Source organism: Lissotriton vulgaris, chromosome 9, assembly GCF_964263255.1.
Source record: "Lissotriton vulgaris chromosome 9, aLisVul1.2, whole genome shotgun sequence".
Lineage (NCBI taxonomy): Eukaryota > Metazoa > Chordata > Amphibia > Caudata > Salamandridae > Lissotriton > Lissotriton vulgaris.
This window is the reverse complement of record NC_141697.1, coordinates 975,811,389-975,824,631: the sequence shown is the minus strand read 5'-3', so window position 1 is coordinate 975,824,631 and position 13,243 is coordinate 975,811,389. Positions and strand designations below refer to the sequence as shown.

The following is a 13,243-nucleotide window of genomic DNA, read 5'->3' as shown; positions in this document are numbered from 1 at the left end:
AACTTCTTGTTTTTAACAACAGCAATGTCATCTTCTTCATCCTCCGGACCTAACATAGGATTTGACATAGACACTTCACCAACGTCACTTGAAACTACCCTTTTTTCAAGTTCCTTCATACATCCTTCAGATTGTTCTACAATCTTAGCCAAGTCAATAGCTGTTTGTAAGTTCGGATTTTTGGCTGCCCACAAGCGTTCTTGAATTTTTTTGCTGTTGCACTGTACTATAAGTTGATCTCTAATCAACTCGTCCGTCATATTGCCAAACTTACACTTAACAGGCATCTCACGAAGTCTGGACACAAAGTCATCGATTGACTCACCCACTCTTTGAGACTTTGTGTAAAACTTAAACCTATTCATAACCAGGTTTTCCTCTTTTGAATACCTTACTTCCAGGCGAGAAATAGCTTCCTTATATTCATCTAAAGGAGCCTGTGCACCAGCTTGAAGAGCCTGTGGTAAAAACTTAAAGACACGCTGACCTTCTTTCCCAAGTGAACTTAATAAAAGAGCTTTTTCCGTTTTGCAGAATATTCTTGTGCGTCTAAAGCATCTAAATAGTTGTCGAACATTGGAAACCAATCCTCCCAAGATATGGTAGGTTGACCTGGACTTGGTAGAAAGCTAGGTGGTAATACAACAGAACAGTTCTGAGAAATAGGTTGGTCAGACATCATAAACAACGTACACAATAACATTGAAATAAACCAAAGAAATGATGTTAGCAAACTGTAAAACAAGAATACTTCTCAAAACAGATATTATCCACCAAAGTACCTTAAATTGATGTGTATATCATCACAGGCGTACACAAACAAAATAACTTGAATAAATACCAATGCGCGTTGAATAGCCAGCTGATTCAGAGATCGCCGTTTAAAAAAAACCTGAGGAAAATCCTTGACATAAGATACACAACTGGCATATGTATCACCGAACCAATCCACAATTAATGTCTACAGACGTGTGGATCGTCGGAGAAGGTTGCGTAGCTGGAGGTGAACTTACTATGCTGTCGGGTTTCCAAGACAACTCAAAATGGCTTCCCTTGAGTTGCGTTGCGTCTTGACATTTCATGTAGCTGCGTAGCGCGCTGACGTTTCATCCATAGAACAAACGTTGAGCCCAGAGACGCCGCAAGAAGAGCGTGGACTGACAAGATGTGATTGGATGGTAAGTACGTCATCCAAGAGTCCACCAACACTTGCTGCACGTTCTAAGACGCCATCATAACAATGGGGGGAGAGGCGAAGAGAGAACAAGACAGCCGGAGACAGAGCGAAGATCCGAAGTGCAAAGAAAGGTAAGAATTCTGACCAATAATGCAACGGAGTCACTATCTCTCGGTGATCACCTTAAAATCCACCGTTTAGGAATATAAGAAGTATAGGTGTCACCATGCGGCCATATAGTCATTAGAAATCGCCCAAAAAAAAATAGTCAAATTAATTTGAGGAGGTTCAGTTCACTTAGCAAAAAGTGAGGTACTCACTCCGTGACTCACTCCGTCGAATGAAGTGGATGAAGGCTCGACAGTCAGACTAGCAACGGAAACCACAGGAAGAAGACGAGGAGGACACCTCAGTTTTAGTCCGCTCTTGGCTTCAAGCTTGCACGATGATGGTGGATTCGAGAAGATGTCGCCAAAAAGTTGTAGTAAATAAGTTCCAATGGCCAAGTAGGTAAAGTAAGAAGGGTTCTTTATTTGAGATAAAGAGTAGGTCAAGAGCGGACCCTTCCTTGCAGAAGCAACCAGTAAACTGCCACATCATAGAATACTGAACATACAAAGTACAGAATGTAGAATACAGAATACATGCAAGGAATTCTACAAAGACTAGAAAGATAACTTGTAATAGAGATAGCTTGTTAACCTGTAATGTACTACAGTTTCCTACTGGGAGGAGAAACCCATATGATGAAGCATGCCACCTATGTTGGGTGAGGGTTTTCGTCCTTAAAGAGATCGTCCCCCCTTTTTTGTAGAGGAGATTTTGAGTAACTCCAGTCCTTCTACTGTCTCATGTACATTGTCTGATAATATTTCTTGTGTGCTAACATAGACCTGAGAATGTTTGTTGTTATTATTGATTAAGATTAGGGGATACTCTCCTCGCTGGTCTCTAAATTAGTTCCCTTGGACCCTTCCCCACCCTGTTAGTGTTGTAGCAGTTAAAAATTCTTCATTGCACCTACTACCCCCGCACACATCTCTATGCATGGGGTAGGAGTCCATTGGCGCTCTGCGTTAGGGGTTGCGGGCAAGAGGGCAGCTTATTTCATGTACTAAGGCAGTGCCCGGAGATCATTACATATTGGTCGCGAGTCTCCAACACTATATCTGGGGTGGTAGGTGAGATGGTTCCGATGGAGCCAAAGTGGCTATTGCTGTTGATCAAGGGGGACAATGACTGGTCCAGATACGTAGAGCTCTGTTTGGCCCTCGCAGCGAGATTGGCGAAACAGAATATTGCTAGGGGGCGGGTAGCGCAGGCACCCCCGAGATGGGAGGACTGGCAGCGCGACCTCGATTGGTGCCAAAGGGCTTCTTAGTCTAGTTGACTGATCTCTGATAAAACCCTACAGTGTACCTTCATGTCCCTCATGCCTTTTATTGTCTTCCTGTTGCTTCTCCGTACTGGTCACATCTAATGGTAAATGTATAGGAGAGACGCTGTTTGTCTTTGGGTCTTGGAGCAGTCAAAGGTTACTGGGCCTTATGCTGTGTACTAGGGTTGTTTACTATTAGTATCCAAGGGTCACAATACTGATACACTCCAGTTGAATTACTACTCCCTTTTAGTATTGGACTCTAGTATGTCAACATTTAAAGCTTATCAAGACTTCAGAAACTGGGGTGGTTCAGAATACACTTAAACAAATTCTTAATAACTTGAAAGCCCAGTCTATAGTTCAATTTAAGACAGGAAAGTGACTTAATAGGTGGTAAACTGATATATAAAAACTGCGATACACAGAGAAAAACAGAAAGCCCTGTTACATTTTGGGGGCACACAACCAACCCTAATCCACACACAAGGGTTACACTCTGGGATTATCTATCTTCTCTCCTGATGCAGGCACACAGGACTCCTTCGTATTGAGTCAAAACGCTTCGCACATGAAAGGGGTGAAAGGGCCAGTCCTTTTACTTTACGGGGCAAGTACTGCGTGCATTTAGTCTAATAGAACATTTTTCTTTTTTCCTCTGCCCTGGTGGTTGCACTGAGACTAATTTGGGCTGACCAGGTGGGGCATGTATTCGGCCGTCTGGTAGCTCCCATTATACAGGGAGACTACCACATTAAAGACATTGAGGAGTTATGAGATGATTTGCTGTAGCAGGGTAACCTTGAGCTTCACAAGGACTCTGTGCTGGTTACTTCTCCCTCCCACAAGTTATATTTAGTTCCAGGAGGGGAAACAGGAGAGGTTTACGTGCAGGCTAGAATGGCAGAGGTGGACATTGGGAGACCACCTTCTTGAGCAGTGCACACATGTAGAATCCTTTGTGCTCCAGTACTCACTATTCCACATACCCCAACCCTTCGCCATACATAAACGGAAGGCATCCTTCAAACATATTGTAGGCATGATGGAGGCAAAGGATCCCAGTTGTAGAGGACTGAATAAAGCCATTATGGGTGAGTCGGCAGACAGCTGACCCGCTCAGGGTTCAGGTAAAAAAAGACCTATGAATTTGACTAGAAATCATACTGATTCTGTCATTCTCCACAAAGCCAGGGTAGAGGGGGCAGTTGGATCTAGTCTCACAAAAGAGATATGTTTTGGGCGTCCCCTGACATTGGGGTACAGCTCTGATGTTGACCGATAGCTACTGTAGAGGGAGCTCCTTCAGTGGGCTTGCAGGAATATCGAGTTCACTGAGGTATAAATTACACAAAGCTATCAAGAAAACATGTAAGGTTCTAGGGGCACACCTTGCCGAAATCCTATCCTAACAACAGGCCTCTGTCAGACTGGACATCTGCATCTTCGCATGTTTATAGGTTGCCAATCACCGCCTTGTCGATTCTGAAACCGAGACTGAGGGTATATATTTGTGGATCTCACCATTGACCTGTGATTCAGAAACACCGGAATCCGAGGAGAAAGTCATTGGTGAGGCACCAAAAACGATTATTGCACCGGGCACCACCTGCGCCGAAGCCGGTCCATTCGGCATGCACTGTTGTTGAACTCTGAAAATGAATAATGAAAAGACTATGTTTCCGTGTGTTGCATTATTACTTATTATGGCCTTGCATGGATGTAAACTGGTTTAGGAACGAGCATGTTAATAGGAACCAGTATAGCAACAGTGGGTACTGCAATGTTTTTGTGTATCAAATATATTGGCCAGAATACTATTCGTAATAAGGTAGACATAATGTTTTCCTTGTTAAAGAATAACTTGTTATACTGCTTTACAACCTATCTAACTCTGGCGACATTCGTTTTCAACATATCATTTTGTATTAGTGTCTCCCTTTTTATCTAAAATGTGTGTAATAATCATCCTGAGAGGCATCTCTGAATGAAGGATGTAGACTTCTGTTGTAATTGTTGATGGAAATCTGTCATGATTGCACTTGAAATAGGGTCATTTCATTATCTAACTCTCGGTCCACATTCATATTTGTGGTGTGTAATTTCAGTTTTTGTTTTTCAAGGTCCAGCTCAAATTTCCCGTCTCTGTTCTCTCTTTCGATGAAGAAAAGTGGAAACTTACAGAAAAAGAACATGCAAAGGAAGTATCGAAGAAGCCAGGTAACAAAAATGTAGACTCAACGGGTAAATTTTTTTTTTATATCTTCACTTGAATCAAAAGGGTTTTGGATAGCTTGAGTTTAGCACAATCTTTACTTATTGTATATCTCATTGTACCTTGTGAATTCCTGTATTGTACTGATTTTGTAAATTAAAAAAGGACTGCTTTTATGTAGTTCTTTCAGTATACCTCGCCTAAGACATACTCTCAGCATCTATTTAATCAAGAGAATGGCCTGAGAGACTGCTCAATCCCATATGGTTCTTACAATGTGTCTCTGTCCAAAGCTACCACGTCTCGTGATCTGTTAGTGAGATATGTTGCCTCTATATATATGGCCTCAATTTAAGCCCAGCATAGCCCTCTGTATTTTAGTGGAGATACCAGAATCATAATGTCAGACTTGACTCCACCTATGCCTTATCGAATTTCTAAGTAACTCCGCCAATGTACATAAAAATAACCTTGCTTCAATTCTTCTATTCCACTCTGAGACACCATATAACTTCAAGAATTTAACGTAATCACAGACCTGCTTCAATTCATTTATTCCAAATATCCCATCCCATTACTTTTATACTTTCCAATGCTACCGTGGCATTAGACATGAATCAACATATCTATTACTGACCATACCAGTGAACATAATTCCAGACCTGCTCAATCTCCACTGTAGTTCTCAGTCGACACTCATTGATCTGCTGCTTTCAATCACAGATACATTACTTCTGTTATTATACCTCAAGTCCCGATTTATGGTATCTCTTGATAGTTCCTAACTGAGTGTGTTCCATTTTGGCTCTTCCATTCATATCTGGGTCCCACTCTCGTTTTACCTCCATTCCTTTATGACTGTGCGTAGAATTGTTTTACATTGAATTAAAAGGTTCAGAAAAATGTGAGGTTTTCGGAGTTGTCGTTTTCCTGTGTGTGTGGCTGAATTTGAGGAATTGATAAGATAGTGGAACTAGTCTTCTACTAAATGTCTGCCGTTGTCAACTGTGCGCCCAGAGAAAGAAATAACATGGAAAATGTACTGATAACATCCGAGCTTGTGATGGGTGGTCTGCATTGCATCTACTTAGCTACCATGCTGCCTAAATGGAGATCGTTAGAGCCTTTATTTTTAGGGCTCGCCTGCTGTGCGCATGCGCATAGCTGGCGAAGCTCTAAAGTGGCTTAAACAGAGTTTAAACACTGGCGATTCCACTGGCGATTTCTTCAAGTGCATGTGCGCTTTTTAGGTCATTGCGCAAGCGCAAGCCCTAAAAAGCGCGTGCACAATGCCACCAGCCGCCTGCCTGCCTGCCTCGCATTACCACATCAAAGACAAGCTTATCAGCGTGCGCTCAGCATTTCTCCTCCCAGCGCATTCCTCATCCCCTAATTATTCACGGCTAACATTAAATCATGGTAGCTCGCCTGTCTTCCGCAACTTAGTGATTTTCTCCTGGCTGATATTTTTACCTCTGTGTTGCTTTCATTTGTATGTTGCCATTACATACTGCCATGTAACATCCCACACGTTTTTCAAATAATGATGCAACACACGAAGAAGGGATGGTGAAGTTATTCTGGTCAGGAGGCTTATTTGTACTTAAAACCAACACTTTGGTATGACTAAATTTAAATACACAGCTCAAATAGAAGTGTCAAATAATCACGTTGTTTACGCATTTTAACAAAATTTGGTGCACACACGCGAAAAATACTATTGCATTTTCATAGTATGTGAAAAATGCAGCATATATTTCTCTCGTGGATTTCTTAATATATGTATTGTTTCCAAATATTCTAGTTTTGCTCAAATATTCCTTTTTCATAGTTTATGCCGATGTTAGACTTTAAATTAAAAGAAAGTTTCTACACTTAAAGATGGTCGGCATGTTTGTGTAGCGATTTCAGATGCTTGCCTCTTGTGCAGACTTATTTGTCACTTTTGTGTTTTTACTACCGCACAGCAAGGCTGGAGCTTTGGGTCATAGAGGTGTACACATAAGCACATGATCTGTGCATTAAGATTGCCCGATCGTATTGCAGGGCTGCTTTGTGAAATGGTAAGGGGGACAGCCTCTCCTTACCTCGACGGGCCTGCCCAGTATAAGTTGCTGCAAAGACAGCACAATGGTGACCGCAGAGGTGACCATGGCAGACACTGCCAGGATCATGTCCCCTTCGGAGTCTCCCTTTTCTTCCACCCACTGCACAATCCTGCTCTCCCTGATTCACGTGGATGTTGGGGTGGCCTTACACAACAGTTGGAAGCGGCGGGTAGAACTTGCACCCTGCTTGTCCAGTTGTCCCCCTTAAACTGTGCATCCTAGCTTCCTTCTCTGTTGAAAAATCATCCTGCACTTAACAATTGCAGAGGAAAGTTGTTTCGACGTGCAACACAAGTGCGGCATTGTCAGCGGAAGGAGCAAACCTTTCTAACTCTGGGTGGAAGTTGTAAAGTTTGCTTCCTCCCCATAAAACAGATGCAGCACCGGCAACAGCAGATCAAAAATGTGTGTTGGAAATGCATACCCTTCGCTGCTACCCACACACTGCCTCTTTTGTTTATTAATCACGTTGCTTAACTTCTCACCAGTTAAAACGATTGGCATTGTCTGTTCTTGTTTGTCTGTGTCTCCGGGGCAGGGTTTGTTGGATTGCCTCAGTGTCTCACACTGATGTGACTCTTTACCCTGCAAGCCTACACAGTCATGGCTCAACACACACACCTCTTTAAATATTCTTTGCATCCCAATCACCCGCAGACAAACTAGCCCGCTTAGGTTAAAAAAAAAAAGCATTTGCAATGGAATAGGTGTCGCATATCCGAAACTTTGACCTATTAGTATTGTAAATAAGGCCTTTTATTTATGTGCACTGCACAGCAGAACTCCATACAGCTCCACCAAGGCACCCACCACACAGCTCCACCGATGCACCCACCACACAGCTCCACCGAGGCACCCACCACACAGCTCCACAGATGCACCCACCACACAGCTCCACCGAGGCACCCACCATACAGCTCCACCGATGCACCCACCACACAGCTCCACCGATGCATCCACCACACAGCTCCACCGAGGCACCCACCACACAGCTCCACCAATGCACCCACCACACAGCTCCACCTACACAGCTCCACCGATGCACCCACCACACAGCTCCACCGAGGCACCCACCATACAGCTCCACCGATGCACCCACCACACAGCTCCACCGATGCACCCACCACACAGCTCCACTGAGGCACCCACCACACAGCTCCAACAATGCACCCACCACACAGCTCCACCGACACAGCTCCACCGATGCACCCACCACACAGCTCCACCGAGGCACCCACCACACAGCTCCACCGAGGCACCCACCACACAGCTCCACCGATGTACCCACCACACAGCTCCACCGATGCACCCACCACACAGCTCCACCGATGCAGGCACCACACAGCTCCACCGACACAGCTCAACCGATGCATCCACCACCCAGCTCCACGATACACCCACCACACAGCTCCACCGACACAGCTCCACTGATGCAGCCACCACACAGCTCCACCGATGCACCTACCACACAGCTCCACCGAGGCACCCACCATACAGCTCCACCAAGGCACCCACCACACAGCTCCACCGATGCACCCACCACACAGCTCCACCGATGCACCCACCACACAGCTCCACCGAGGCACCCACCACACAGCTCCACAGATGCACCCACCACACAGCTCCACCGTTGCAGCCACCACACAGCTCCACCGATGCAGCCACCACACAGCTCCACCGACACAGCTCCACTGATGCACCCACCACCCAGCTCCACCGATGCACCCACCACACAGCTCCACCGACACAGCTCCACCGAAGCACCCACCACACAGCTCCACAGATGCACCCACCACCCAGCTCCACGAGGCACCCACCACAAAGCTCAGCCAAGGCACCCACCACACAGCTCCACCGATACACCCACCACACAGCTCCACCGATGCTCCAACTAAGCTCCACCAATGCACCCACCACACAGCTCCATCAATGCACCCACTAAGCTCCACCGATGCACCCACCACACAGCTCCACCTACACAGCGCCACCGATGCACCCACCACACAGCTCCACCGATGCACCCACCACACAGCTCCACCGATGCACCCACCACACAGCACCACCAATGCACCCACCACACAGCTCCACCTACACAGCTCCACCGAGGCACCCACCACACAGCTCCACCGAGGCACCCACCACACAGCTCCACCGATGCACCCACCACACAGCTCCACCGATGCACCCACCACACAGCTCCACCGATGCACCCACCACACAGCTCCACCGACACAGCTCAACCAATGCATCCACCACCCAGCTCCACAATACACCCACCACACAGCTCCACCGACACAGCTCCACCGATGCAGCCACCACACAGCTCCACCGATGCACCCACCACACAGCTCCACCGAGGCACCCACCATACAGCTCCAACAAGGCACCCACCACATAGCTCCACCGATGCACCCACCACACAGCTCCACCGATGCACCCACCACACAGCTCCACCGAGGCACCCACCACACAGCTCCACAGATGCACCCACCACACAGCTCCACCGATGCAGCCACCACACAGCTCCACCGATGCAGCCACCACACAGCTCCACCGACACAGCTCCACCGATGCACCCACCACCCAGCTCCACCGATGCACCCACCACACAGCTCCACCGACACAGCTCCACCGATGCACCCACCACCCAGCTCCACCGATGCACCCACCACACAGCTCCACCGACACAGCTCCACCGAAGCACCCACCACACAGCTCCACCGAAGCACCCACCACACAGCTCCACAGATGCACCCACCACACAGCTCCACCGAGGCACCCACCACAAAGCTCAGCCGAGGCACCCACCACAAAGCTCAGCCGAGGCACCCACCACACAGCTCCACCGATACACCCACCACACAGCTCCACTGATACACCCACCACACAGCTCCACCAATGCACCCACCACACAGCTCCATCAATGCACCCACTAAGCTCCACCGATGCACCCACCACACAGCTCCACCTACACAGCTCCACCTATGCACCCACCGCACAGCTCCACCGACACAGTTCCAACGATGCACCCACCACCCAGCTCCACCGATGCACCCACCACACAGCTCCACCGATGCACCCACCACACAGCTCCACCGATACACCCACCACACAGCTCCACTGATGCACCCACTACACAGCTCCACTGATGCACCCACTACACAGCTCCACTGATGCACCCACCACACAGCTCCACCGAGGCACCCACCACACAGCTCCACCGAGGCACCCACCACACAGCTCCGCCGAGGCACCCACCACACAGCTCCACCGATGCAGCCACCACACAGCTCCACCGACACAGCTACAACGATGCACCCACCACCCAGTTCCACCGATGCACCCACCACACAGCTCCACCGACACCGCTCCACCAATGCACCCACCACACAGCTCCACCGAGGCACCCACCACACAGCTCCACAGATGCACCCACCACACAGCTCCACAGATGCACCCACCACACAGCTCCACAGATGTACCCACCACACAGCTCCACAGATGCACCCACCATACAGCTCCACCGATGCACCCACCACACAGCTCCACCGATGCACCCACCACACAGCTCCACAGATGCACCCACCACACAGCTCCACAGATGCACCCACCACCCAGCTCCACCGATGCTCCAACTAAGCTCCACCAATGTACCCACCACACAGCTCCATCAATGCACCCACTAACCTCCACCGATGCACACACCACTCAGCGAAACCACAGCATCACTCTGCGCAACCACAGCATCACTCTGCGCAACCACAGCATCACTCTGGGCAACCACAGCATCACTTAGCGCAACCACAGCATCACTGGTTCAAATATGTTCTTTCAATGTTTCAAGCTGTTTTCAAGCTTTCATGCTTTATTACAAATCACAAAAAGATGTTAATATTTCACTTCTGTTCTTGGATTTTCGTCACAATAAAAAACACTGAACATAATCTTCACAAAATGTATTTACAAAGTTTAAGCTATTGGCATTGCCATTGTTATTTGTAATATCAATACATCTAAGTCACGTAAATACATAACATGTTGCATTACAAATGCTATACGTGTTTGCGAAGGTTATAACTATTGGCATTCTAATTGACAAAGCTATTACTTTATCTATTTTAAAAAATAACATACAAATAAAAAAAATTCATTTATAAGACCAATAGCTCAAACTTTCCTAATGCGAGTCCTATTGCATTTCCAATGCTTGCTTAAGTTTGCTGTGTCCCGGTTTTTTGTTCTACGTGTAAGGCTGCACTTCATTACCATTACAACAAGCAAGCATTGTGGAGTGTAGAGGATATGACTGAACCCCAGAAAGTCTTTAAGGATAAGACCATGCACCATCAGTTCTATACTACTTCCGGCTGAGGGAAGCGAAGAGAGCTGAATTGTGCCCGAAAGCGAACTGCTAATTTGCAGACATTGAGATTCAGCAAGCAATCACAATCACAGATATGCCCTCTGGTAAAATTCCTGGCCCAAATGGAATGCCAGTTGAATTCTGTAAAAAGTATACCTTGCTGCTACTGCTGCACTTGAATGTGATGTTGGAGGAGGTGCTTGTCACAGACACGCTACGCTGTCTTACGATCTCTGGGGTTCTACCATTTGAGTAATGCAGACCCCCAAATGAATGCCGCTCCAATTATCCAATATCGCGAATAGGTGTTCAGGTTAAGCTCCTTGCCAAAAGTCTGGCAACCAGGCTAGTCAAAATAATATGCATCCTAGTACACAGCAATCAAAATGGTTTTATGCCAGAGAGAAGAACATGACACTACCTTTAGCAGTTAAAGGTAGCGCTAGCAGGACAGGGGACTTGCACGCCTCATCCTCATATCTGTGGTCTTGAAAAAGGCCTTTGATACAGTCCACTGGCACTTTAAACAGCAGGTGCTTCCAAGGATGACATTTGGCCAGTGCTTCCTTAGGTACAATATGGGATTATATGCGTCCCTTTTGGCTCAAATGCAAGTGAATATGGTACTTTCTTCACCCTTTCCCATACAGTCCGGTAAGCATCAGGGTTGCCCACTCTCACCGCTCCTGTTCGCAATTTTAATGGAGCCCGAGGCAGAGTGATGTAGGCGAGATGCCTAGCTGAAGGGTTTTCAGTGCAGGGATGTACTCAAAGATGGTGTATCGCTTTATGCTGATTGCTTGTTGTATAAACAACAACAGGCTGACTGATCTCTCTCCAGAATTTTCAACATGTTTTAGATTTACGGCGAAACATCTGGCCTGAAAGTAAATTGGGGAAAATCCACATATATGTTGGTAACTGGTGGGGTTCCAGAGGGAGTGGAGAACACCCCACTAAGAACAGCTGAGAACCACTTTATGTACTGAGGCTTCATGGTGTCAAGAGACACAAAGTGATGCTGGGATCTAATCACTGTCCCTCATTTTAAGAAACCTCAGCACCTGATAGAGGGGTGGGCCACTTTACCACTCGCAATAATGGGGAGGCGAGCGCTTTTAAAATGGTTGCATTACTACGGATCCTGTTTATCATTTGAAACTAAACTGCCTATATCCTCTCCAGCTGCAATTCTTTACTTCCTTACAGTCACTTCTCAATTGGGCAGGCAGTGTTCCAACAGTTTCATATTCCAACTGTAGCCAGGTCCCGTTTGATGATGGTTAAAAAATCCCTGACATATGAAGGTATTATTAGTCATCCCAATACGTTACACTTACTGATTGGATCTTCTGAGACAGAAATGGCACAGCAGTGCAGCTTTAGTTAGATCTTCTTGACACTCTAGACCTGTATTCTGTGCTATACGAAGCACCACTTACCCATACTGCCGGATATAAAAAATGCTCCCACCAAGTGAGAGCAACACATGTTTCGCTGCAGGTGCAGGTAGGGAAACAGCTGTGCCTTGGACGTAGCTGACTGAGCCGGCTGTGGGGATAGGGTGCCCGAGGTCAATAATGGCTCAGAGAGGGGGCCCGCTGTCCCCCTTTCCGAGCCATTAAAGGCCCTGGGAAGCCTGTACCCCCAGGGCGATTACTTTAAGAGAGGGGAGCCGGGCTGCTCCCCTCCCTGAGCCATTAATGACCCCGGGGACCACATCGCCTCGGTTGCTATGTTCTGGAAAGACCACCAAGGAACATGGTTGTTTCCCTCCCCGCGCAGCCAGGGAAACCAGTGCTTGCTCTCGCTTGGCAGGAGTATTTTTAAATTTTCAGACAAGCAGGAGAAAACGCAAAATCTGCTCCCAGCAGGCAGGTGCTTAGAAAATGCTCCTGCCGACTTGAAGCAGACTTTTGATCTATTTCCCTACCCGCAATGAAGCAGGCAGGGAAACCATTCAAAATATTGCTTCCACCCGGAGGCAGCAGCATTAAGTGAT

At 47.2% G+C, this 13,243-nt stretch overlaps 1 protein-coding gene across 2 annotated transcripts in view; it reads left to right on the top strand.

Annotated features, from left to right (window-relative positions):
* The window catches only part of LOC147692642 (uncharacterized), a 159,062-nt gene that overhangs the window by 107,613 nt on the left and 38,206 nt on the right, over nucleotides 1–13,243 (top strand). The window contains exon 2 of one of the 2 annotated variants that reach the window (XM_086938824.1): nucleotides 4,679–4,799. In XM_086938824.1, coding sequence (XP_086794950.1) covers nucleotides 4,679–4,799 — 121 coding nt within the window. The remainder of the gene's footprint in view (nucleotides 1–4,678; nucleotides 4,800–13,243) is intronic. The other variant, XM_086938825.1, reaches the window with a different exon arrangement.